Raw genomic sequence first — 22,634 nt, 5'->3', positions numbered from 1 at the left:
AGCTTTGGAGCACAAAACACATTCAGTGATACCTGGCATTAGGTATAGAAATTAGTTAATATATAAACTGTGTGCACAAGGAGAGGCAGCAACAGTGGCCTGTTTAAATGAACTTTGCACCAATTTTCAATAAATCTTTATTGCTGTAATTATCATGCTCAATGATAATCATTCTTTAGATAATGTTAGTCACCAAAGACCTACAAAACTGAATATTATGAAATGGTTTTGTTCTTTGACATTGAATTTACACATTAAAATAATTAAGTGTCAGTTTGTTTATCTTGTGCATGTAGGGGTTAAAGTATTATACAGAATAATTTCTTCTCCCGAAATGGGTTCTCAGAAGAAGGCACAGGTGTCACCAGGGGGTCCTCTTTTGAATGAGCTTCACAGTAGGCCATCAGCTCAGCTGCTGCTTTGGATATCTGTACAAAAAGGTCACATTAAAGTGTGTATGAGTGTTAAAAAGGAGAGGGTGTTGATTTAAAAACTCAAAGAACACCTGACTTCCTTAATTTGATGTATTTCCTCTTGAAACATGACATTAGTTATGGAAGGGAAGACGGTTCAATTCAACTGAAATCCAAGTTTTGAAAAATTGTGATACTGTTGATTGGAATGTTAAATTTGTGTTTGTTGGTACATGGTTAAAAATGAACTACTTTGCATAAAGTAAACATTTGGGGAAAAAAAACAACTCATGTATATACCTGAGAGTAAACTGCTTTAGAGATAGAAATAGTGCATTTTTAAATTTTTTATTTTGACTTTAAACCTCCATATTAATGCATAAGATATTTAACAGTCTAAAGCGTTGTGATAAACATTTCCATAGTTACTTGGCCTTGTACTTCAAGAATGTGCTGGCTCACCATCATCCTCTCTATGTTGACCTCCAGTTTCAATTGCTCTACTGTCTTTCGAGCATCTGCAATCTTGGCCATGTTGTTAGACATCCTGACGCTTCCCCCTGAAGTCAGTCAGCCTACAGCAAGTGATCAGACGCTGAATTATCAGACAAAAAAGAACAGTACGCATCACTGATGAAGAAACAAAGTGAAAGAAAAATGTAAACATAAATACACAGTGCGTGACAAATAGAGTATCTGTGCCGAGGTTGGAGTCTGTTTCAATTTGTTTGTTAATTCTGCTCCTTGGGTCTCAGCTGCAAGTGGCACTTGGGTGAGTCTCAAAGGAGAAGGGCAGGGGAGTGAAGGCAGGGTGGCCCTCCCTGGGGGTCACCCACTAGCTGAGAATGTAGATACACCTAACATTATCTTATTGCTCTTGATTAATACGTTTGTCATAAAGTGCAGATGTAGAAAGTTGCTATTAATCCTATCACTCCACTGTTGTTTCTACACAGCTACTATTATGCTGCTTAGTTGTTGGTATATTGTAGATGAGAAAGATTAACCTTGCTGAACCTCTTAGAGGGCAGCACATGAAAAGCATCACTAGTCAGCAACAACAAAAGGTCCTCTATTTATTTGTCACTTTCTGTGAGTATGAGGTTTGCTTCAGTTCTGTTAATACAAGTAATTGCTACCTACTACTATAGTTCATACTTGTGAAACATGCTCCCACTATCAGAACACATGCAGAGATATGTAGAGGTATATGGTCTAATATAAGATGGTCCCATGCATCTGTACAAAAGTAGATAAAATAGAAACAGTAGAGATATGTAACAATATACAATCTCACTCACCACAAGACTGACTGCAGCTGTAACTGGGCTCCTGGAGTAAAGGTCCGCTTGACTTAGGGTCCTCAACACCAACTTACAGTTACAAATGAAGCAAGATTAATGGCAAAGATGAGGAGGAAACCTTCACTAGGTTCCCTCCTTCAAATAATTAGCTGTGGTTCTGCCCCCAGGATGGGCTCCGTGCAGCAGTTAGAGGCATCATGTGGTGTGACCTTCATCTTGAGTCTCTATCACTCACCTACCTGAGATAATATAGGAGACCCTTATCTGGTTTTTAAAAAGAGCCTAAATAGGAAGTACAATGAGTGTATTTAACATACAGACGTGTTTTTTTCTAACACCTGAAAATGCATTAGACTGTAATGAAGAGGGTCTCAGGAGAATAAGCAAGGTTGTTTTTCATTACTTTAATTAATTTTCCTGTTTGGAATTAGTTCTTAAGCAAATATAAAGTCTTTTACATTTCAATATACATTTATCAAGTGCATTTATTGTTGTCTCATTGGGCTCACAGTATTCTTACTAACACTAAATAATTAATAAATCTTATCAACAGAAATTTGTTTCTTATGCTGTTAAGCAGACAAAATGCTTCTAATTCCTGTATGAAAAGGGCAAATATTCAACGGATATAGGAGTGCACCTCTCTTAAAAATATATTTCAAAAAAAGTGGATGCTTAATAGACTCAGTCTCCGCAAAGGGTTAGACACGTGTTGCACATCAACAGGGTGTGGTCTAACATAAAAAGGAAATTCATCTTTAATGACAAAATCTTATCAAAGTCCAGTGGTAAGTGATTGAGTGTTTGTCAAGGTGTGAGTTTTCTCAGACAAGTGAATTATTTGTCTCATGCTGAAGCTATCCTCTACAACGCTAGCCATATCCTCCCTGTGGAGCTGACAGTTATTCCACACAGCAGCAGGAGGCAAAGTGGCAGTGTTATGGAGTTAAATGTCAAGTGCCTCATTAACATTTGTTTCCTGTAGTACTTTAATTGCCTTTCTCTGTAAAATACATGGGTCCATATGAAGAGAAAGAGCCACTGCTTCACCAAACCAACCCTTGTCACCAGTGGCCCAAAAACATAATTTGCCCAGTGTCATGTTGCATAATTCAAGTGGGAAATGCTTTGATTCTGTGGTACCTTCTTAGTAAGAATACACGCTTACCACCCATCCATCAGGTCTCCTCTTTATTGTTGATTTATGACAGATGACTTATGATCAATGAAACCAGAGGGCAGAATGTCTGGGGGTTGTACCATCATTACTGTGGTGGGGGTGTACAAACAGCTAGCTACTAGTTTACTGTAACACAAAGTACTTTTACACACACATGTAAAACACAGTGTTCTTACACACACACACACACACACACACACACACACACACACACACACACACAACACTGCCTCTGCCAGGGGAATAGCAGTATGTATAAACTAAAATAAACATTTAGATTATTCAAAGTAAAAAAAAACAAAACATGAAAATCATAAGAGATAAATCATGTACATAGATCAGATTTAACAACTTGACAGTTTTGAGTGTAGTGCCATATTCATACAATTCATACATTTTCATATTCATAAAATTCTTACATGTAGGCTATGTGCAATTTCCCTTTTATTTTGATGAACTGCGAAAAATAAACAAAATCCTTGTCCACCAAATTATCTTCGAAGCCAAAAATAGTCTTTTTCCTGTAGTCTTTTTCAAATGAAAATTTCAGTGCCTGCCCAAAATACCTTGTTATACATGCAATGAAAAATTAAATGAGAAATAGTTCCTCTTAGCAGACCACATACATCGCAGGGATATTCAATATCAAATCTAAGCCTTTCTAATACATCTTTAACTGAGTATATCCGGTGCAGAATTTTAATAGATGCCTCTTTTATTTTGTTATGGGACAGTTAAATAACGCTAGAGACTAAACCTAAACATTAAGTTCGATGTTCTCGCCTAGCTGTTAATCTCCCGAAGTTAAAGTGGAATTAAAAAGCTTTTGCGACTCTTGACGGAGAAAGCCCTGTGTGCCGTAGCATCGCAGCCAGCTAGCTAGTTAGGCTAATCCTCCGGTTACCAACAGCCAAGGCACAAGACTGGAAAGGACAGCGGCGATTTGGCGTGACAGCCCCAACCTCCTTGGGGCATACATTGATGTTAACATCGTTGATTTTATGTATAGCCACCGATTCTGGATCTCGCCAGCATTAATGATAGCCAGGGTTCCATCTACCAAGACGTATGGGATGTCGGGATGAGAGGAAGATGGCAAACGGGGTTGGAAGTGAGTAACGTCGGTAATGTCATGACATGCTATCCGTTAGCGGTGACAGCGTCGTACTGATATTATCGCTACTAACTTCCTGCATTGCACCTTCCGCTCCCTGCAGGTGTGACTACAAGGATTAATGCCTGCCATCAAGAGTTGACAGCTTTGTTTACATTAGTGCTGGTGGTTACTGTTTATCACTAACTGTTACCGACGTGCCCGTTGTGTACTGGTCCCAGCAGTTATAGTGACTGGCACGGGGAGAGTCTTTACCTGGCAACTCAAGAGATTAAAACAACTGTCTGTACCATTCTTGGTTAAACTATATAGCTGGTGTCATGTTTCTGTCCATTTTCCATCATCTATAGAACACAAGCTGCCTGTCATTGGACCAACAGAGCCATGGTCAGTGAGGGAGAAGCTGTGTTTGGCCACATCTGTCATGAAGAGCGGAGACCAGAACTGGTATTTTCTTAGATTTTTGTCACAGTAGTTTAAAGCTGCTGCTGGTAATGTTGGTGTGTGCAAAATTTGATTTGTCATAGGTCTATGATGTAGTCAGAAGTTTGAACATGGGTTGTCATACATCACGAGCCATATGGCAATGTAGATTCTTTTACTTAAATTTATCTTGTAAGAAAAACCATTGTCATTCAAGGGGGGTTGTTGTGGCTTCCTGTCACAGTTGAAAGACATGCCAATAAGATGAATTAACCTGATTGTCTCTCTGTGTTAACCCCATTATGGACTGGTGTTATTACCCATCTGTTAAAAACCACCAGAAGTTACAGGTGTCTATGGCTAATTTGACCAGAGCAGGAAATTAAAAGATAGCTGAGCTGGGGAGAATAACAGGAGCAGTCAATGTTTCTCATCTGGTTAGGACAGAAGGGAGAGAGGTCCAACTCTCACATTCAGTCTACAATAAAGGCAGGGAACCACAGGTCTGTCACACTGCCAGTTGCTTGCTTCTCAGTCACTCAGGACACGGCTCGCAGGCTCGTCATGTGGCACTGCTTGCTAGGCCACCCTCGTCTGGCTGGAACACTCACTTCAGCCTTCATGCAAAGTCAAGGGGTTGTAGGGGAATTTAAACAAGACAGAAATAGTAGGATGTTTAGGATTTAGTCTTGAAAAATGTTTTCATTTCATTTTGGATCATTTTACAAAATGTCTTCATCTCACCAGGGTATCTGTCAGCCGAGCCATCAAACCATTTGCAGAACCTGGGCGCCCACCTGACTGGTTCTCTCAAAAGGTATGACTAATATCTGAGCTCACTCAACTGCAGAACACATTCCAAAGTCATGATCTCTATCACATTTTGTTTTGTCCCATCACAAGGCAGTTCTTGATTCTCCTTTGGCTTCTCACAGCACTGTGCCTCCAAGTACTCTGAGCTCCTGGAAACGACAGAGGCCCCAAAGTGAGCACATAAATGAATTTTACCTCGAGCATGCCTTTGTAGACCTGCAAGCTAAAATAGGTTGCATAGGTCTATATTGTTTGACACATGCTTTGACAGTTAGTGTCGGGAAACAATGTCTATAACTACAGTACTATAATACCGCATTGGTTGCCTTTAGGAGGAAGCGTGGCGAGAAAGGTGAAGTGGTGGAGACAGTAGAGGATGTGATAGTACGCAGGCTGACTGCTGAGAGGATCGACGAACTGAAGAAGTTGATCAAAGAAACTCAGGAGATGCACAGGTATGTAAACATGGTGTTTAACAGAACGAACACATCACCACTGTTGCCTCAAAGCTGCATCACTGAGATGGGCTGACTCTGTGCTGTTTTCATAGGAAGCTGAAAAAAGAGGCTGAACTGATTCAAGCAGGACATCTAGATTCCAAACTAGAAGAGTTATGGGAAGACATTCTCCAGTAAGAAGCAGAGTACTTTCTGTGTGACCCGTTTACACAATGACACAGTAAAACCTACAGCAGACATTAGAGACTCTGTGATAATGAGTAATAATGAGCAATCTTATAGCTACTGTAGGTAAATTAAGGTGGCTCTAACATGAAACTCCAAATCAATCCACTCTGCTCTGCCCAGCACTCCCTCTCACTTTGACAGCACCTTTCCACATTAAGACAAGTTTTGGAGCATATTCCTGCAACAACAATATTTTGAAAAAGGTTATATACTGTAGGTTTAAGTGTTCTTATGTGTGTTTCTCAGGAAGAAGAAGCTGGAGGAGGAGGAAGCAGAACTGAAAAGAAAAAACACAGATGCTGTGTATCAGGGTATCTCCTTCACTTTTAAGAGACATTTTTAGGGAAAACATCAGTATAGAATCATGTGTCACCATACAATAAATTGCAGGGTTTCTTATGGAAAACAGTACAATGGCCATTTTAGGACATCTCAGATCCAATTTCTCAGTCAGTTGAGTGAACCTCAGCACGGCCCACAGTTAGCATTAATGCTTTGCATTTGGAGAGTTGGAAGGTCAGAGGAGCAGGGGTTAGCGCTGTCGAACCTACAGGCTGGTTGGTGCCTTTGTGTGGAGTTTGCATGTTCTCCCCATTCCTGCGTGGGTTTCTTCCTGGTGCTCCAACATCCTCCCACATACATGTTACATTAATTGGTGACTTTAAATTGTGTAGGTGTGAATGAGTGTTAACGGTTGTCTGTCTGTATCCGTCAACCCTGTCATGGACTGGTCACCTGTCCAGGGTGTTACCTGGCATCTTACCCAATATCTCCATGGTTCCAGCCACACCACGATCATCAAGGATAAGTGGGCGTAACTAATGGATAGAAGGATATTAGTTTGTGAAGCTGGTAGCATATAGCTAGCACATTAACATACTGTAGTAAAATATAACATGCTAACATGTAGTATGTGGCAATGCTGACTGTAATTTGTGTCAACCACGCAGGAGGCTGGTCAGTTGTTGTAGATGTACTCTGTCATGAACTGAGTGTTGGACAAGTGGAAAATCTGACTTACTGGTGACACTACTACTGTAAGTCAGGGGAACACATTCATTTTAACACCGCTGTCTTGCCAGGGCACCCTTGTAAAAGAGCTCTCAGATCTCAAGGGATTGTTCCCTTGGTTAAACAAAGTAAATAATTCAGTCAGTCTAGGATTCATGAATATTTGCACTAAATTTCATAGTAACATGTCCAGTAGTTGTCAGGATATTTTACCCAAGATTTGGGATGGTAGACAAACCAGAGCCATGCTGCTAGCATGACTAAAATTAGGACAATCATAGCACTTGTTTGGTATTTAATAAAAAGAAAACACTCCTCAGTTTTTGTATGAATATGAATAAAATGCCTCTCTTTGCTGCCCATCCCTCTTTCAGCCAGACAGGTGGCAAAGAACACATCTAAGCGAGTGCCCGGTATCATTATGCATTTGCCCTCAGACTGTAGCTCTCCAAGCCAGGAGTTCTCTCCAGGCGACCAACCCGAGTGCCTGACACCGGATCTTACATCTGCAAAGAATGTAAGTCACTGACGTTTCAAGGCTATGCAAGGTCTGTCCTGCTTTTCAATAATCAGACCTCCTCTTGGGATATTTAAAAACATTTGTTGATATTTTTAGTTGGTGTAATGCCTATGTTAAGAATCTGTATGTTTTGTCAAGACTGCTGCAGACCAGTCTTGTGTGCCACATTGTGTAAATTTGCTAAAGCCCTTTTGCTTTTATTGGAAATACTAGAAACCATGTGTTTAGCCATGGCAAACTGTAGAATTAGAATCAAACTTTATTAATTATCCTCCTTAAAATGGGAGTGGGGAATGCCTAAGAGACACTTAAGTGAGGTGGTTTCACATCATTCAGTGAAAGCATCCCTGGATTGGCAGTATGTCTTCATATTTCCCTCTAGGCTTCAGGATCAGCCAGGTTAATGACATTCGCTGAGTCTTGTGGACTTGGTAGTGAGGCTGTTAGCCATGGGTCTGTTCTAGATGACCCCAACCAAAAGAAGCTTTTGGGCCAGAAAGCCACACCAGCACCGTCTCCACTCCTGTCAGAGCTGCTGAAGAAAGGCAGTATCTTGGCCTCAAATTCCAGATTGGTATGTTGAGAGGACTTACAGTATTATGCCAATAGTGCCAGACTCAGTAATTAATATGTTCAGGTCTGACAATAATCTCATCCTTAGTAGAGTAACTGTGCATCAAGGAAGTACAGTGCCTTGCGAAAGTATTCGGCCCCCTTGAACTTTGCGACCTTTTGCCACATTTCAGGCTTCAAACATAAAGATATAAAACTGTAATTTTTTGTGAAGAATCAACAACAAGTGGGACACAATCATGAAGTAGAACGAAATTTATTGGATATTTCAAACTTTTCTAACAAATAAAAAACTGAAAAATTGGCCGTGCAAAATTATTCAGCCCCCTTAAGTTAATACTTTGTAGCGCCACCTTTTGCTGCGATTACAGCTGTAAGTCGCTTGGGGTATGTCTCTATCAGTTTTGCACATCAAGAGACTGAAATTTTTGCCCATTCCGCCTTGCAAAACAGCTCGAGCTCAGTGAGATTGGATGGAGAGCGTTTGTGAACAGCAGTTTTCAGTTCTTTCCACAGATTCACGATTGGATTCAGGTCTGGACTTTGACATAGCCATTCTAACACCTGGATATGTTTATTTGTGAACCATTCCATTGTAGAATTTGCTTTATGTTTTGGATCATTGTCTTGTTGGAAGACAAATCTCCATCCCAGTCTCAGGTCTTTTGCAGACTCCATCAGGTTTCCTTCCAGAATGGTCCTGTATTTGGCTCCATCCATCTTCCCATCAATTTTAACCATCTTCCCTGTCCCTGCTGAAGAAAAGCAGGCCCAAACCACGATGCTGCCACCACCATGTTTGACAGTGGGGATGGTGTGTTCAGGGTGATGAGCTGTGTTGCTTTTACGCCAAACATAACGTTTTGCATTGTTGCCAAAAAGTTCGATTTTGGTTTCATCTGACCAGAGCACCTTCTTCCACATGTTTGGTGTGTCTCCCAGGTGGCTTGTGGCAAACTTTAAACGACACTTTTTATGGATATCTTTAAGAAATGGCTTTCTTCTTGCCACTCTTCCATAAAGGCCAGATTTGTGCAGTATACGACTGATTGTTGTCCTATGGACAGAGTCTCCCACCTCAGCTGTAGATCTCTGCAGTTCATCCAGAGTGATCATGGGCCTCTTGGCTGCATCTCTGATCAGTCTTCTCCTTGTATGAGCTGAAAGTTTAGAGGGACGGCCAGGTCTTGGTAGATTTGCAGTGGTCTGATACTCCTTCCATTTCAATATTATCGCTTGCACAGTGCTCCTTGGGATGTTTAAAGCTTGGGAAATCTTTTTGTATCCAAATCCGGCTTTAAACTTCTCCACAACAGTATCTCGGACCTGCCTGGTGTGTTCCTTGTTCTTCATGATGCTCTCTGCGCTTTAAACAGACCTCTGAGACTATCACAGTGCAGGTGCATTTATACGGAGACTTGATTACACACAGGTGGATTCTATTTATCATCATTAGTCATTTAGGTCAACATTGGATCATTCAGAGATCCTCACTGAACTTCTGGAGAGAGTTTGCTGCACTGAAAGTAAAGGGGCTGAATGAATACTTTCGCAAGGCACTGTATTTAATCATTTGTCGTCCATTCCATTTTGTGGTTTTGGTACAGTAGCTGTTGGTAGTTTTCCAGTTGTGTTAACATTTGTCATTTTTGTAAATGTATTTAATTTGGAATGCAGACATTTTGTTTGATATTTAACACCCGGTCTCTTTCCACCTTAGACCATCTCAGTGTTGGGATGTTTTAGATTTACTCAATCTTTGTAAAGTTGGATGGAGCCCACATGTGAGCAACAGTCTTCAGTTAATTCATCCACATTTTAAATGTGGTTCAGGGCTGTGCTACGCAGAGTCATCCATATTTCTGTTTATTACTTCAGTCTGTGGTGATGTGTACTAACGTCAACAAATATAACTTTACCTTTTGACAGTTAACACATCAGACCAGGGTTCTTTTTGAGCAGTTGCTGGATAGTTGCTTCCTGAAATTGTCCATTTTTTCCTTTTGCTTTGTTTTCTTCATTTCTATTTGATGAAATCTAGTGTGTTCATCCTTTTATCCTTTTCTAGATCCTTGCCTCCTTACATTCAGCTTTAGACATACATTATATATGAAATTATGTATTGCAATTAAAAAATTCACTTTGATGTAATGGATTTTTTGTGCAAGTTGGTCTTTTTAATACTTGATGTAAACTTCATGTACAAGAAAAGATACTAATTACAAGTGAAATGTTTGTTTATATCCCAGATTGGTGAGGGTGAGGTGTCCCCTGGCAATATGACAGGAGCACACGACATGCAGATGACTCCACCTCTCTCTCAGGCAACAGGTAGAGATACTTGAATAAGAGTTCATTTATTTAGTAGAATTTCTTTTGACACCAAAACCTCTAAGAGGGTTGTATGTGGTTTATAGGCATTTTAGCTTTAATTGTAGGAACAGACTTTGTATTTGTTAGTTTTACTTCTTGATTACTAAATATATTTATGCATGCTTTCTAGAATGGTGATACAATTATTTAAGCTGTTTGCTAGCTGAAAGCCTCCACTGCTTTGTTTGCATTCTGCACTTAACATGTAAGTGTGTGTGTGTGTGTGTGTGTGTGTGTGTGTGTGTGTGTGTGTAAATGCTTGCTCTGTAGGTGCCCCAATGCTGTCGCGCCTCCTAGAGGTATGTCCCACCCAGTTTTCTGCACCGTTAGGTTTCAGTGCAGACTCTACCTCCAGTGCTCCTCTCTCCTCTGCTGCTTCGGTTCCTGTTGATTCTACTGCCTCAGCAAGTACAGGTCTGTCTGAATCCAAACCACTGAAATTCACACCCTCTGTTGGCCATTTCCTCTAACACCAGCAAATATGCAATATAATGTTATTTATAAAACTGTTAACTGTATTCCTCAAATTGCAAAAGTAGAATTAAGGATTAATTAGGCCTATTTAGTGATCAGTCTGTGATGCGGTCTGGACACAAGAATAAGTTTTACATATTACTTTTCAGTTATTCCAAAATCCCAACTGCTGTTGCTCAATTCTGTACATTGAAGTGAAGTGAATAAATGCCTGTGATACTAAAAATTGTATTAACTCTAACTACTGTAAAAGCCACTGTTAAATGTTCACTAAGATAAAACCCAGCTAGAGTTAAGATTTATTGTGGTTAAAATTTAAAAACAATCTACTAATAAAACTTGAACTAAGTATGCTGTGACATAGGAATAAACGAAGTACCATTACTACAAGGTTAAAATTGTACCTTGAAAACAAAAGGCTGAAAACCAGTTGTTGTCTGTGTCCAGACGTGGATGGGGTGGTACCATCTGTCTCTGCAGAGGATAAGGTGTCACAGCTCAGTGAAGAGGATGTGACTGTGTCCTACATGGGCGATGAGCTGGACCTAAAGACAATGGGGGACATTATCGCCATCATTGAGGACAAGGTGCAAAAAGTACTATGTATTTTCACAGAACTGAGATCAGTTATGAAGAAACTAAATAATTTATGACACCAGTTTGAGGTTTTAAACGAAGAAATAAGTTCATTTACAGTCCGGGTATTCTTATTTTTGTCATTAATCCAGTGAGTTGTTACAACAGTTTACTCACCAAAATCATTGTTGAGTTTTAGGAACTTTGTGAACTTTAAAAGTAATATCCACGTTTTTTAAACAGTATTTTTTAAGATGTATGTTTAAGTTGTCATCTTTCTTTTTCAACAGGCAGATGAGGCTGCAGAGGCACTGGATGCAGCTGTAGTCGAGGCTGCTCTGTCCCTGTGTGAGGAGAACGGCCATCCTCTGTCTGGCGCCTGGGAGGCTGGGCCTTTCCAAACTCCTGAGTCTCACCCCACAGTACTCACAGGGGTTTCACAGTCCTCGTCACTTCACTGTAGCCTGGAGGGGAAGACAGAAGTGTTTGAAGATCAGGGTGGGACTTCAGCCTCACTCTCCTCTCTGTGCAACAGCCAAGATAACTGTCTTGCAGCATTCCCCATGGGACTAAGAAGCCTTCCTCCCACCTCCTCATCCTCATGCAACTTAAAGCATTTGGAGCACTGCCACACTGGAGCTCCTCCACAGCCTGAGGCAGCGAGAGAGCCAGGAGAGGTGGTATACCCAAAAAGCCAAATTTCAGTGGATGTTACCCTCAAATGTGAGAATGATAAGTGGGCACAGAAAAGACCTGATAAACCTCATGGAGGTATGCACACCTACACATCAATATTAGTAACCACTTGCTTCATAATATGCATTTTGCATAACCATTTCCTTCTTATTATTCATTTTTACTGTCTTGGCAGACTCAGTAGTAGAAGATAGCACACTGACGGAACGGAATTCCAAGGTACAGCAACCACCAAGGACAGAGTGAACACGATGGTTGAAACTGCTAAAATGCAGAGTGTGTAGCTCCACAGTATTCCTGCACTTTAGGCTCTCTTTGGAATCTCACTGCATCTTTATCTGTTGTTGCAGGAGATGAAGGCGGAGGATAGACTAAGTGTTGGAGGAAGAGAGAATGCCTCAGGGACTAAAGTAGACAATGAAGCTAATGGGCCTGAAGTGTGTGGAGAAGAAGAGGGTGATGAGGTGGAGGGATTCTTGTCAGAGCCAGATGGGGAGATTGAGCTAGAACCCACGGCCAGCGAGAGCGAGGACGGATACAGCCTCCACACGGCTTCCTCATCTCTGCAGCTCCACACCACCGCAGACTCCATCCCCAGCAGCCCTGCCTCATCCCAGTTGTGAGTGAAACACATTCAGGCACACACAACAAGGAAACAGTCAGCTGTGAGAGATGGCGGTGAAGCTGCATCCTAGATGGTGATAATGCTGTTATGTAAGCAGATTGTTTTTCACTTCTGTCAGCTAGCAATGTGAATTTCTCACAGTGTTGTGCTGCAGATCAAGTTCTTCTTGGTAATACTTTCCTTATGACCTTCCTGTTTGCACTGCCTTCCACCTTACATATCATTATTGTGCAGTTCTGTGTGCAGTGAGGACCTGGAAGCACTACAGGCTCACAAGATCTGGAAGAAAGCGATTATGCTGGTGTGGCGTGCAGCAGCCAATCACAGGTCAGAATATGTCTTAACAGTAACACTAGCCACTGATGGTCAACCTCTCATATATTTCTATTTAATTTTTAATTTCTTATATCATTACTGCAATGTAATTTATGCACACCTGTTGCAGGTATGCAAATGTCTTCCTGCAGCCAGTAACAGATGAAATTGCACCTGGATATCACAGTATTGTGCACAGGTAAGTTCAGTCTATGTTTGCTGGCATATTTTTTGGCTATTTTCATTTAAGTAATAGTGTACCCATTTTTTAGACATTTAGAAAAACACCTTTGTTTTTGCAGGATGGTATTTGATTATTGATCTTCTCCATTCACAAGCCTTCAACAGTTCATCACATCACACAGACTGGACTGTCTTTAAATCATTCGTTGCTCTTCTCTTCTACAGGCCCATGGACCTGGCCACCATAAAAAAGAACATTGAGACCGGTTTGATACGGACCACCGCAGAGTTCCAGAGGGACATCATGCTGATGTTTCAGAATGCGGTCATGTACAACAGCCTGGATCATGATGTGTACCACATGGCTCTTGAGATGCAACGTGACGTCCTGGAGCAGATCCAGCAGTTTTTAGCTACCCAGCTCATCATGGAAACATCAGAGTCTGGTATCAGCGCCAAGAGTCTGAGGGGCCGTGAGAGCACGCGCAAACAGGACTCCACTGACAAGGTGCTTCACTAGAATTTTGACAAAAGCAGAGAGTACAGAAGAAGAGACAAGGGTGAGACAACAGGCTGACTTAAAGGTAGAAGACAGTGATACTAAACTAGATCTGCTGGCCATTTTGCAAAGCATCACATTTAGATAACCATTGGCTTTGTATGCTATGAAAATGTACTTCTGTACTCTGTTGCAGCTGACTCTAATCTTCGATGTCAGTTCATCTTTGAATGTAATTTCTATACAAAGATAACAAAAACAAGACAAAAAAAATCTGTATATAGTAACTTAAATAAGTTGGAAAACAAGAAAGCAACAATCCATATGTTATGCTTTGGAAAATTGTAGGCATTAATGTAATAATATGAAGAACATTACTGACAACTATTTACCAAAGCATACAGGAAGTATTTACATGGATTTTCTACCGTCAAGCTGTTACTCTTTTTCCCATTAATTTCATAGCAGTCTGAAAATGATAATTGGCTTGCGACTAAGTTAAGAAGCTGCTGGGTGATCTGTACTAAATTGCCATACAACAATAATGTAACCTTGACAAACCAAGTAAGGAAGACTTAATATTTTTGGCACATTCTCTCAATCACCCTGCTTGGAAACATGTTAGCAAAATAAAGATTTTCCAGTTAATCAGTTAGTGTAGCCCAGTGTTGAAACGTGCTACTAGTAGTTCATTAGTCATGTGTTGAATGGTGATATTTCAGAAACGGAATCAGCTTTATTGGCCAGGTATGTTGAACACACGAGGAATCTGACTCCGTACAATGGCTCTCAATGTGCAGTGTGCTTCCATAAGGCAGTGGAAGAACAAAAAAAGAATCTGCATTTAGGAAAAAAGAAGACAAAATCTACTTGTAAATATGTATATAGATATATATATATATATACACACATATTTGCAGGCTGTGCAAAGATGCCCCCAGCACATAACAGCGGGGTGCAAGATTCTAGCAGGCACAACCAGGAACAACATCATATATATGTATATATATATATATATATATTCCATAGGATACTGATGTTAACTGAAATAGCATGTTGCTGGAAAATAGGAGATGCTTGTACAGTTTCTGCTATGCTTTGAAAAATGGTTGACAATAATATACTTTGTTTGTAGAATATGTTGTATGTAGTTAAAACTTTAAACATACTGGCATGCTCCTTAAAAATAATATGGATGAGTAGTGCAGTGAGGAGGTGAGTGGTAAACCCTTAAAATACCAATTTACACAATAGCTTATTTCAGTCATTCCTTGTGCTGAACATATTGTGTCACATCTTTGTCAGCATTGTTTTGCTTCCTCGAGTTTTTCAGTGCACTTTTGAGCTGCAGCTTTGATGTGCATCATTTTCCTCTTACAGGACTCTGTCTCCATGTCCTCTCCAGCTTTCCTCCTTTCTCTTTTTGTAAGTACCCATTCTACAGCTTTTAAAGCCTTCCGGTTTTATTGTCTTTCTCTTGAAGCGGAGCTCCAACAAATGTGTTAATTGGCTAACTCATTCCTGACTTTAACATCTTGTTTGTTAAGTGAAACACTAGTGACAGATCAGTCATGTACTGAGTAAAAACAAAATGTTGTCCTTTCTTCCTCTTTGGCTGTAGGATGGAGGCACCAGAGGGCGCCGTTGTGCCATAGAAGCTGACCTCAAGATGAAGAAATGAAGAGTATGAAAATTTTGTCAAGACTGTCTCTAAATTGAAGTGAAAGGTGTGATACCACAAGACTGTAATGTGGAGAAGCTCATTTCTTCTAAGACAGTTCTACATACTGTGTAATCTCAGATTACAGCAGGGGGCATTCAGAAAGGGAAGGTTAAACCTTTAGTAGACATCGCTGCAGATCACAAAGACTTGGGCTGCTCCAAATTTTAGGTTGTGGAAAATAAAAAGAGTTACTTCTAGTGTACAAATGGTAAATGGACTTAACCTGTATAGTGCTTTTTTATGAGCTGTGACTGAGCCCTGAAATTGAGCCTACATCAGGACCTGGTTGAACTCCTGATTAGTTGTGGTTGATAAAAAAATAAAAAATACACCATGATAGTGATGAAATACAAAAACCAGAAGCCAAAGAGTGATTAACCTAGAATTACTGATAGTCCGAGCCCAAAAACTGAATGATTGGGGTGCACATACTGTCAAATATTTTCATTGCTGGTATGAAATAATGAAATAATGAAATATTTTTGGTTAGTTTTCTAATTTTAAAAACTTTCAAGTCACTTAAGTATTGCAGTATTGTTTGTGATAAACTGATTTTATCTATGTTACATCTGTGAAACATACCTACATGCATATTCTGAGTCATTGTCAAGGTTTCTGAGAAAATGGCACATTAAAGACCATTTTGTGGACTTTAAGATGTTAAAAGAATAAAACTGTATTAAGCATCTTTAATGTACAATAGTACGTTAAAGATACATTTGCAAACGTTTTCCAGTGCCAATTTAAAACACCACAGTAGTAGTGACTGCTGCAGGCTAACTGCTGTATAATCAACAATGTTCATGCAAAAGACCTTTGAGTGCAAGAATCCCAGATAAAAGGCCTGGTCTTGATGTTAATGTTTGTGTGGTATGTCAGTTGGAATGGGTTTTGTGTAGTTGTTTAGTATTAAGTTGGCTTAATAAAACTAATTCATAGCTTTTATTGAATCAAGAGCCAACTCCTTTACAGGATGCTACCGGATGTCATGTTGTTGTCGTCAACTACTTCGTCCATACTCGATTCTACTAAATGTGCAGATATATTATAGTCACACTTTCATTATGTCTGCATCCAGTCTTTTTAAAATGGAAGGATAAAGTTTTTTTTTTCCGTTTGTAAAATCCATGCATCTCTTAATTGGCACCAGCAGAAGTATATTAGTGTGACAGCTCAGATGTTAACTAGGTCCTGTCAAACAGAAGAAGGAGGATACCATCGCAAGTTATACATCTAGACTGTGTAATAAAACCAACAACTTACACCACATGACAGTCGGGGCGTATATGTACAGAAACACTGAGGGCTTTGCTCATGCTTTACTGAAACTGATCTAAAGGCAGGAGAAAATGGCTCCCGCAGATAAATATGTGGTGGAATTTAAGCTTGTGACAATTTACATGATTAAGCAAAGATTATAAACAAAAGTAACCCAAAATATTTGGTATTCACTTGAGAAACATTATTTGCAGGATGTGCCAAGTGGCTCCATGGTTGACAACCCACGTTGAGAATGTGATCTACCTTAATGAAATGAATACCACGGTTAAACATTTATACCATATAAAGAGTCAAACCAGCATTACATCTAATGAACCAACCAGACAAGGCAACGCATGTTCTCATTACAGCTTTAATTTTCTGGTGGTTGCGATGATGCATTTGCCAAGAAATAAATACGCAGCTAATAAAACACTCACTAGGGTTCATGCAACAGCAACAATAAGGAACACAGGATTAAATACCAACATAAAAGTGCTTGAGATAAACCTGAATATTTCACAAATGTGAGAGCAGCTAAGGCAGGTAGGCGGTCTTAGTGCACAGCAACAAGTAGTGGTGTCTGTATAGGGTTCAAATGATCTGGGGTTGGTATAAGAAATTAAAGAGAACTCCACAAATTTAGCATCCTAGTCAGGACAAGACTTGCCAAGTAACAGTCAGCTGTGATTTCTAGTGATGGGAGAAAGCTGATCATATCCACCGATATTTAATACAACTGATTAAAATTTTGTTTCAGTATAGATTTTCAAAACAAAATGTGTCTTCTTTATAGAACATTTCAATTAAAGGTGCAGGTTGTATAAAATATTTATAAATTTGGGATGGAAAACCTTTTTCTACAAACTTAATTAAGCTTGTGCATGGTCATTAAGTCAAGGTATTTCATACCATTTTAGTCCCAGGAACCTTACAGATACTCAATGAGCTTTCCAGTGATATCTAGCACTATAAGACTACAAATTGATTTTTTGGTTGAACTGGACTCCTTGTTTGTGACAACTTCTTCAAAACATGGCCTGTTTTTGCAACATACAACAGTCACTACTCACTTTGAAACCCCGAACATGCAAGTTCCTGAACGGCAGATGCTTAATGACCAATGCAATACATGAATATACGTACAAGCAGTAGTGCAGGGAGCGGAAAGCTCTACTGTAGAACACAGCTCACCTTTTGGCAAGTACTAAACAACCTTTAATATTAAAGCACATTATTCAGAAAAATGTGATCATGTCAAATTATGCTCTACTGCAGTGCTCTAGTGCCGGACGTCAAACTGATGGATTATCCACAGTATAAATGTTACAGTCCTTTGCCATGTCTGGTTTGTCTACATTTTAATAATAAATAAAAAGGTCCTCTGTCATTTCACAGCACAGAAGCTCCCACATTTATCCAAAGAACAGCATTATTTAAGTCATTGTAGTGTACTTAGTAACTTCCACCAGAAACAACGATGAGCCAAGATGCTCACTCTACAATTAAATAAATGCACCCAAGATTTAAGCAAGGACTCAAAAACAGTCAAGAAAATAACTAAACTATAAAACCTAAACAAATAAAACATGTATGTGTGAACATACAACTATTTTCATAATCCTGAAGGGAAACCCTGTATGTCAAGCCTTTTCTATAAGAAAGGTTGTGAGACATCAAACACACTGCCACAGTGAGTTCGCACTTGATGCTGCTACCACCCAGCCAGGGTTGGCAGCTAACATGCAACTCTTTCCTACCATCAAAGAGGAGAGAAGGCACATTGTTTCAGTGGCAAAATCTCCCACTGACTGCGCCGTACCCAAAGACGTTTCTTTGCAAAGTGGCCAGATTGGATAAAATACAAGCTTCAGTAAAAATGAATTATTGTAAAGTCTGTAAAGAAACGTGTTCTCCTCGCAAACAGTCCTCATTTGCCTCTCTGACGCGCAACCAGTCGATGCAGTTTCTCACAGTTGTCCAGCCTCATCGACTCTGCCTTCTGCTTTAACCGTTCATCTCGGTACAGTTGTCCGAGGTTCGCCAAGTCTGATTCTGAAAAGCACAACAGAATGACAAAAGGAAGATCTGGCATAGAGATGATAAAAAGATCCACACCACATGAATCTGTATCCTAAACAGTCAGTTGCATTAGCTTAGCATAAAGCTTGGAAACAGCTACCCTGGTTTTGTTCAGTGAAAATCCACCTGACAGCTCTTATATCATGTTGTATAGCTTGTTTATTTGATCTCCACAAAACATAAACTCACTGGTTTACAGATGGGGGGAGAGGCCAGTAAACCAGCGGAGACTGCAGAAAGCCACTGCTCCTAGTTTCTGGCTGTAGTTTTATATTTAATGCACAGAGATATTTAATGTGAGAGTAGCATCAGTCTTACTATCCATCTCTCCAGAAACAAACACTCATATTTCACAAGCTTTCTTTCAGTGACCAAGTGAATGCAATTTTAGTGTTGGTTTACGTCACACGAAACAGTATAAAAGATTTCATATCCAAAGTTGAACTTTATCAAAGTAATACCTGCTGCACCGTAACTAAAACAGACTCTAGACCCAGTGAGCTGCACACTTACTCTGTTGTTTTTCTTTCCAACAGCTGCTCTGCAGGTGTTCGATGTAGTCACTCTCAATTGTCTTCTCTAGTTCCTCCAATGCAGCTCCACGGTATTCCTTCTGAAAACTTTTATCCACATAGTATGGTACACCCATGTGCTGCGTCTCCCTGGACACCACCAGGCCCATGGCCCTGAAACCCAAACACAGATCTCAAATGTTTACCGAAACTGCTGGCAACTCTTGTGGAAGCCAGGATTTGTTTTAATGTCACTGTAGTGTGACAGACTCACGGCTTATAGAAAAGACTGTAGGGTGGGTTAGTGGACATCATCTGAGTAAACACTGATATGAGGATTAGCACCAGCACGGGGAGAAGCTGCAGGAGCGCTGTGAAGGTGTTCTGTGGGACGATAAAATTAGCACAGGTTACAAAGCACATAATACTGTATCTAGGCTACACTGTACTGCGTTGTATTCATGCCAGTACATTGCTTTTGTGCCTCTGAAACCAACCATGATTTGTCACACCAATAAAGGCACTTCAGTTAGGGGTAAAGTACATGCAAATGGGAAACAATCAGACTGGGCCTGCAACCACATTAAAAACAGAATGATTAGAATATTGCCATATATCCACAAGAAGATCACACTGCAATAATGTTGCTGTTCAACAGGGATTTGTCTTCACATTTTGTGAGTCACTGACCTGACTCTGGTTGTCCTCCACCACCTCCTCCTCACGCCTCTCATAAGCACGTCGACGACGAGGCTGGTAATACTGAGAGTAGGAGGCTCCCTGGTTGGTGTACACATGGATATTTCCTGTAGAGACACCCACAGTTCTATAGCATCTACAATCATATGCAATACTGGGAATAATACTAATAATTTTATACTTTACAACATTTCACTTTCATAACTCATGCTTGTTTACTTGTTTACTCATTGCCTTACAGAAGAGCATTGCACATACACATCGAGAGCCACTGTACCTGTCAAATTCCTCGTGTGTCCAACACACCTGGCTGATAAAGTTGAATCTGATTCTTGCACATAACCTTTTTTTTTTTTTTTTTTTTTTTAATATATAAACATACTGTATGTGGAGGAGCTTATATAACTATAGCCTGCATGCAAACAAGCACTCACAGGGCCTGCTCACCTGTGGGAAACCTTCCCCCAAAGAAAATGTTGAAAAGCTCCTCGGGGGAAATGTCTGCCTCAAAGTCTCTGTTGAAGCTTCGGTGGTGTCCATGGTGACTGTGGTTGGATTGCTGGGGTGCGTTTAGACCTGCAGTCTGATCACCATATTGGTCATACTGCAGCCTCTTCTCTGGATTGCTCAGCACTGCATATGCATTGCCTATTGCTGTTGGGAAAGGAGAGAAACATTTGGTCATGACATACATTACAATCATCAGAGATACTGAAAGGCATCCTTTAAAACTATTTGTGTTGATAGCAATGGCCACATCAAGGAAATATAATTACTGTCCGTATATAAGAGTCTTCAAAGTCTGACACAGGGCCCCTGGTTATTATATGCAATGGCATCATTGATTATTCAGACCCCTTCAGTTTCTGCATGTTTTTTGTGTTGTACATTTTAGTTTGAACTGATAAAAATTGCAGTTGTTCCCTGTCAGTCCACACTCAGGGATCTATTATGATAATGAACATGTTTTTAGAACTCTTTGAAAATGAATTAAAAATCAAAAACTGAAATCTCAGATTTTATTCAGAATGTTTGCTGTGGCACTGCAGATGGTCGAGTGTTTGTTTTATTCTTGAGCTGTGTCTACAACTTGACCAGAGTCCACCTGTGGCAAACTGAATTGATTGGACACACTTTAGAAAGGCACACACCTGTGTATACAAGGTCCCACAATTCACGCTGTATGCCAGGGCATAAAGTCCAAGGAAGTCTCTGTAGACCTCCATGATAAAACTGTAGTGAGGCATACTGTAGATCAGGTCAAGAGTATAAAGCCATTTCTAAAGCTGTGAGTGTTTCCAGGAACACCGTGACAGGAAGAAGTTAGGAAAACCCTGGATTCTTCCTAGAGTTAGCCAGCCAAGCAAACACAATAACCAGGCAAGAAGTGACCCAACATTCACTCCCACAGAGCTTCAGAAGTCCTGCGCAGAGATGGGAGAATCTGCCGGAAGGATGAACATCTCAGTCAGGTGGTGGTAGAGTGGCTAGACTGAAGTCACTTTGAATAATAGATGTATGACAGTGTACCTGGAGTTTACCAGACAGTAACCTCAGGGCTCAGAGCAAGAGGAATGGTCTCATGAGAAGTAAATTAACATTTTTGGCAGCACTCCAAGCACCATGTTTGGCAAACGCCAGGCACTGCTCATCGCCTGGCCAGCACCTGCTATTGGCACTTTTGTTAATGAGAGATTTTAGTGTTTGATTTTTAATCAATTTGCAAGAATTTCTAAAAACATGCCTTCAGACTGATGGGTACAAAGTGCAATTTTATTCATTTAAAATTATATTTACAACACAGTAAAGTGTTAAAAAATGAAGGGGTCTGAATACTTTCTCAATGTATAATACATGGCACAGGTTTATTCATCTGTGGAGCTGCTTACAAATAAACAACTGTGCCCTTATTTGTTGTCATCATGAAAACATCACCCAGTGTAACAGTGTGGCTCACTGATCTGTTTTAATAGTTTCTGGACAACAATGGAGCTCTATAGCACAGCTGAATAAGCTATACAAACCTTTGGATACACACAGTGAATATCTGTTAACAGGATACATTCACTGTTGGTTTTGGTAGTAAGAAAACATACAAATCACCAGCCTTATCCTTTGATTAAAACAGATAAAACTAGATGTCTAAGCATCAAACCTCTGCTAAAAATTGTTTAAACAAGACACTGCTACTGTGAGTGCGTTGTTCTTGAACTGGCCATGACCTCTGTCTTTGCCAAGAGGTGAGATCCCATGAGAGAAAAATAATATCTCTCATGGGATCACTAGGAGACTCTTTGCAATATGATTAAAATCAGTCACACGAAAAGGTTTTCATGTACAGTGGGTACGGAAAGTATTCAGACCCCCTTAAATTTTTCACTCTTTGTTATATTGCAGCCATATGCTAAAATCATTTAAGTTCATTTTTTTCCTCATCAATGTACACACAGCACCCCATATTGACAGAAAAACACAGAATGTTTGACATTTTTGCAGATTTATTAAAAAAGAAAAACTGAAATATCACATGGTCATAAGTATTCAGACCCTTTGCTCAGTATTTAGTAGAAGCACCTTTTG

At 40.0% G+C, this 22,634-nt stretch overlaps 3 protein-coding genes across 11 annotated transcripts in view; 1 reads left to right on the top strand and 2 right to left on the bottom strand.

Annotated features, from left to right (window-relative positions):
- Positions 1–107: 107 nt before the first annotated feature.
- Positions 108–1,797, bottom strand: gng8 (guanine nucleotide binding protein (G protein), gamma 8). 2 transcript variants are annotated; one of them, XM_020599025.1, is made up of 3 exons: positions 1,715–1,797; positions 876–1,008; positions 108–428 (listed from the first exon to the last, which is right to left on the bottom strand). In XM_020599025.1, the coding sequence occupies exons 2-3, from the start codon at positions 957–959 to the stop codon at positions 300–302; spliced, it is 213 nt and encodes a 70-aa protein (XP_020454681.1). In that variant the 5' UTR covers positions 960–1,008; positions 1,715–1,797; the 3' UTR covers positions 108–299. The 2 variants fall into 2 exon arrangements, with proteins under 2 accessions (XP_020454681.1, XP_020454680.1); XM_020599024.1 differs by having other exon boundaries at positions 876–988; positions 1,715–1,790.
- A 1,746-nt stretch (positions 1,798–3,543) lies between these two features.
- Positions 3,544–16,444, top strand: brd8a (bromodomain containing 8a). Of its 8 annotated transcripts, none has more exons than XR_002274842.1 (20): positions 3,544–4,008; positions 4,362–4,458; positions 5,182–5,251; positions 5,370–5,419; positions 5,580–5,702; positions 5,798–5,878; positions 6,180–6,244; positions 7,319–7,461; positions 7,847–8,038; positions 10,287–10,368; positions 10,681–10,824; positions 11,332–11,471; positions 11,751–12,231; positions 12,332–12,375; positions 12,507–12,775; positions 13,016–13,108; positions 13,227–13,295; positions 13,505–13,839; positions 15,159–15,203; positions 15,400–15,441. XR_002274842.1 is itself a non-coding variant. In XM_020598801.1 (20 exons), exons 1-20 carry the CDS (start codon positions 3,966–3,968, stop codon positions 15,457–15,459), a joined length of 2,574 nt encoding a protein of 857 aa, XP_020454457.1. In that variant the 5' UTR covers positions 3,544–3,965; the 3' UTR covers positions 15,460–16,444. The 8 variants fall into 8 exon arrangements, 5 of the variants coding, with proteins under 5 accessions (XP_020454457.1, XP_020454461.1, XP_020454458.1 ...); XR_002274843.1 differs by having other exon boundaries at positions 13,505–13,863; positions 15,400–15,438; XM_020598801.1 differs by having other exon boundaries at positions 13,505–13,787; positions 15,400–16,444.
- The window catches only part of dnajc18 (DnaJ (Hsp40) homolog, subfamily C, member 18), a 10,428-nt gene continuing 3,193 nt past the window's right edge, over positions 15,400–22,634 (bottom strand). The window contains exons 4-8 of the mRNA XM_020598806.1: positions 20,502–20,708; positions 20,046–20,161; positions 19,630–19,739; positions 19,357–19,529; positions 15,400–18,816 (exon numbers count right to left, since the gene is read on the bottom strand). Of these exons, the coding sequence (XP_020454462.1) occupies positions 18,692–18,816; positions 19,357–19,529; positions 19,630–19,739; positions 20,046–20,161; positions 20,502–20,708 (731 nt within the window). The 3' untranslated portion in view covers positions 15,400–18,691. The remainder of the gene's footprint in view (positions 18,817–19,356; positions 19,530–19,629; positions 19,740–20,045; positions 20,162–20,501; positions 20,709–22,634) is intronic.

The sequence above is a fragment of the Monopterus albus genome, unplaced genomic scaffold, assembly GCF_001952655.1.
Source record: "Monopterus albus unplaced genomic scaffold, M_albus_1.0 scaffold39.1, whole genome shotgun sequence".
NCBI classification, from domain to species: Eukaryota; Metazoa; Chordata; class Actinopteri; order Synbranchiformes; family Synbranchidae; genus Monopterus; species Monopterus albus.
Note: the sequence above shows the minus strand (reverse complement) of the source record. Positions and strands in the feature narration are given on the sequence as shown.

What these genes read in the sequence shown, in the direction of transcription:
- brd8a (XM_020598801.1), top strand. Translation starts at nt 3,966, where the DNA reads ATGGGATGTCGGGATGAGAGGAAGATGGCAAACGGGGTTGGAA. An exon ending in TGGCCTCAAATTCCAGATTG is followed by an intron (nt 8,039 to 10,286) that starts GTATGTTGAGAG and finishes TTTATATCCCAG; the next exon opens with ATTGGTGAGGGTGAGGTGTC. An exon ending in TGACGGAACGGAATTCCAAG is followed by an intron (nt 12,376 to 12,506) that starts GTACAGCAACCA and finishes CTGTTGTTGCAG; the next exon opens with GAGATGAAGGCGGAGGATAG.
- gng8 (XM_020599025.1), bottom strand. Translation starts at nt 959, where the DNA reads ATGTCTAACAACATGGCCAAGATTGCAGATGCTCGAAAGACAGTAGAG. An exon ending in TCAACATAGAGAGGATGATG is followed by an intron (nt 429 to 875) that starts GTGAGCCAGCAC and finishes CTTTTTGTACAG; the next exon opens with ATATCCAAAGCAGCAGCTGA.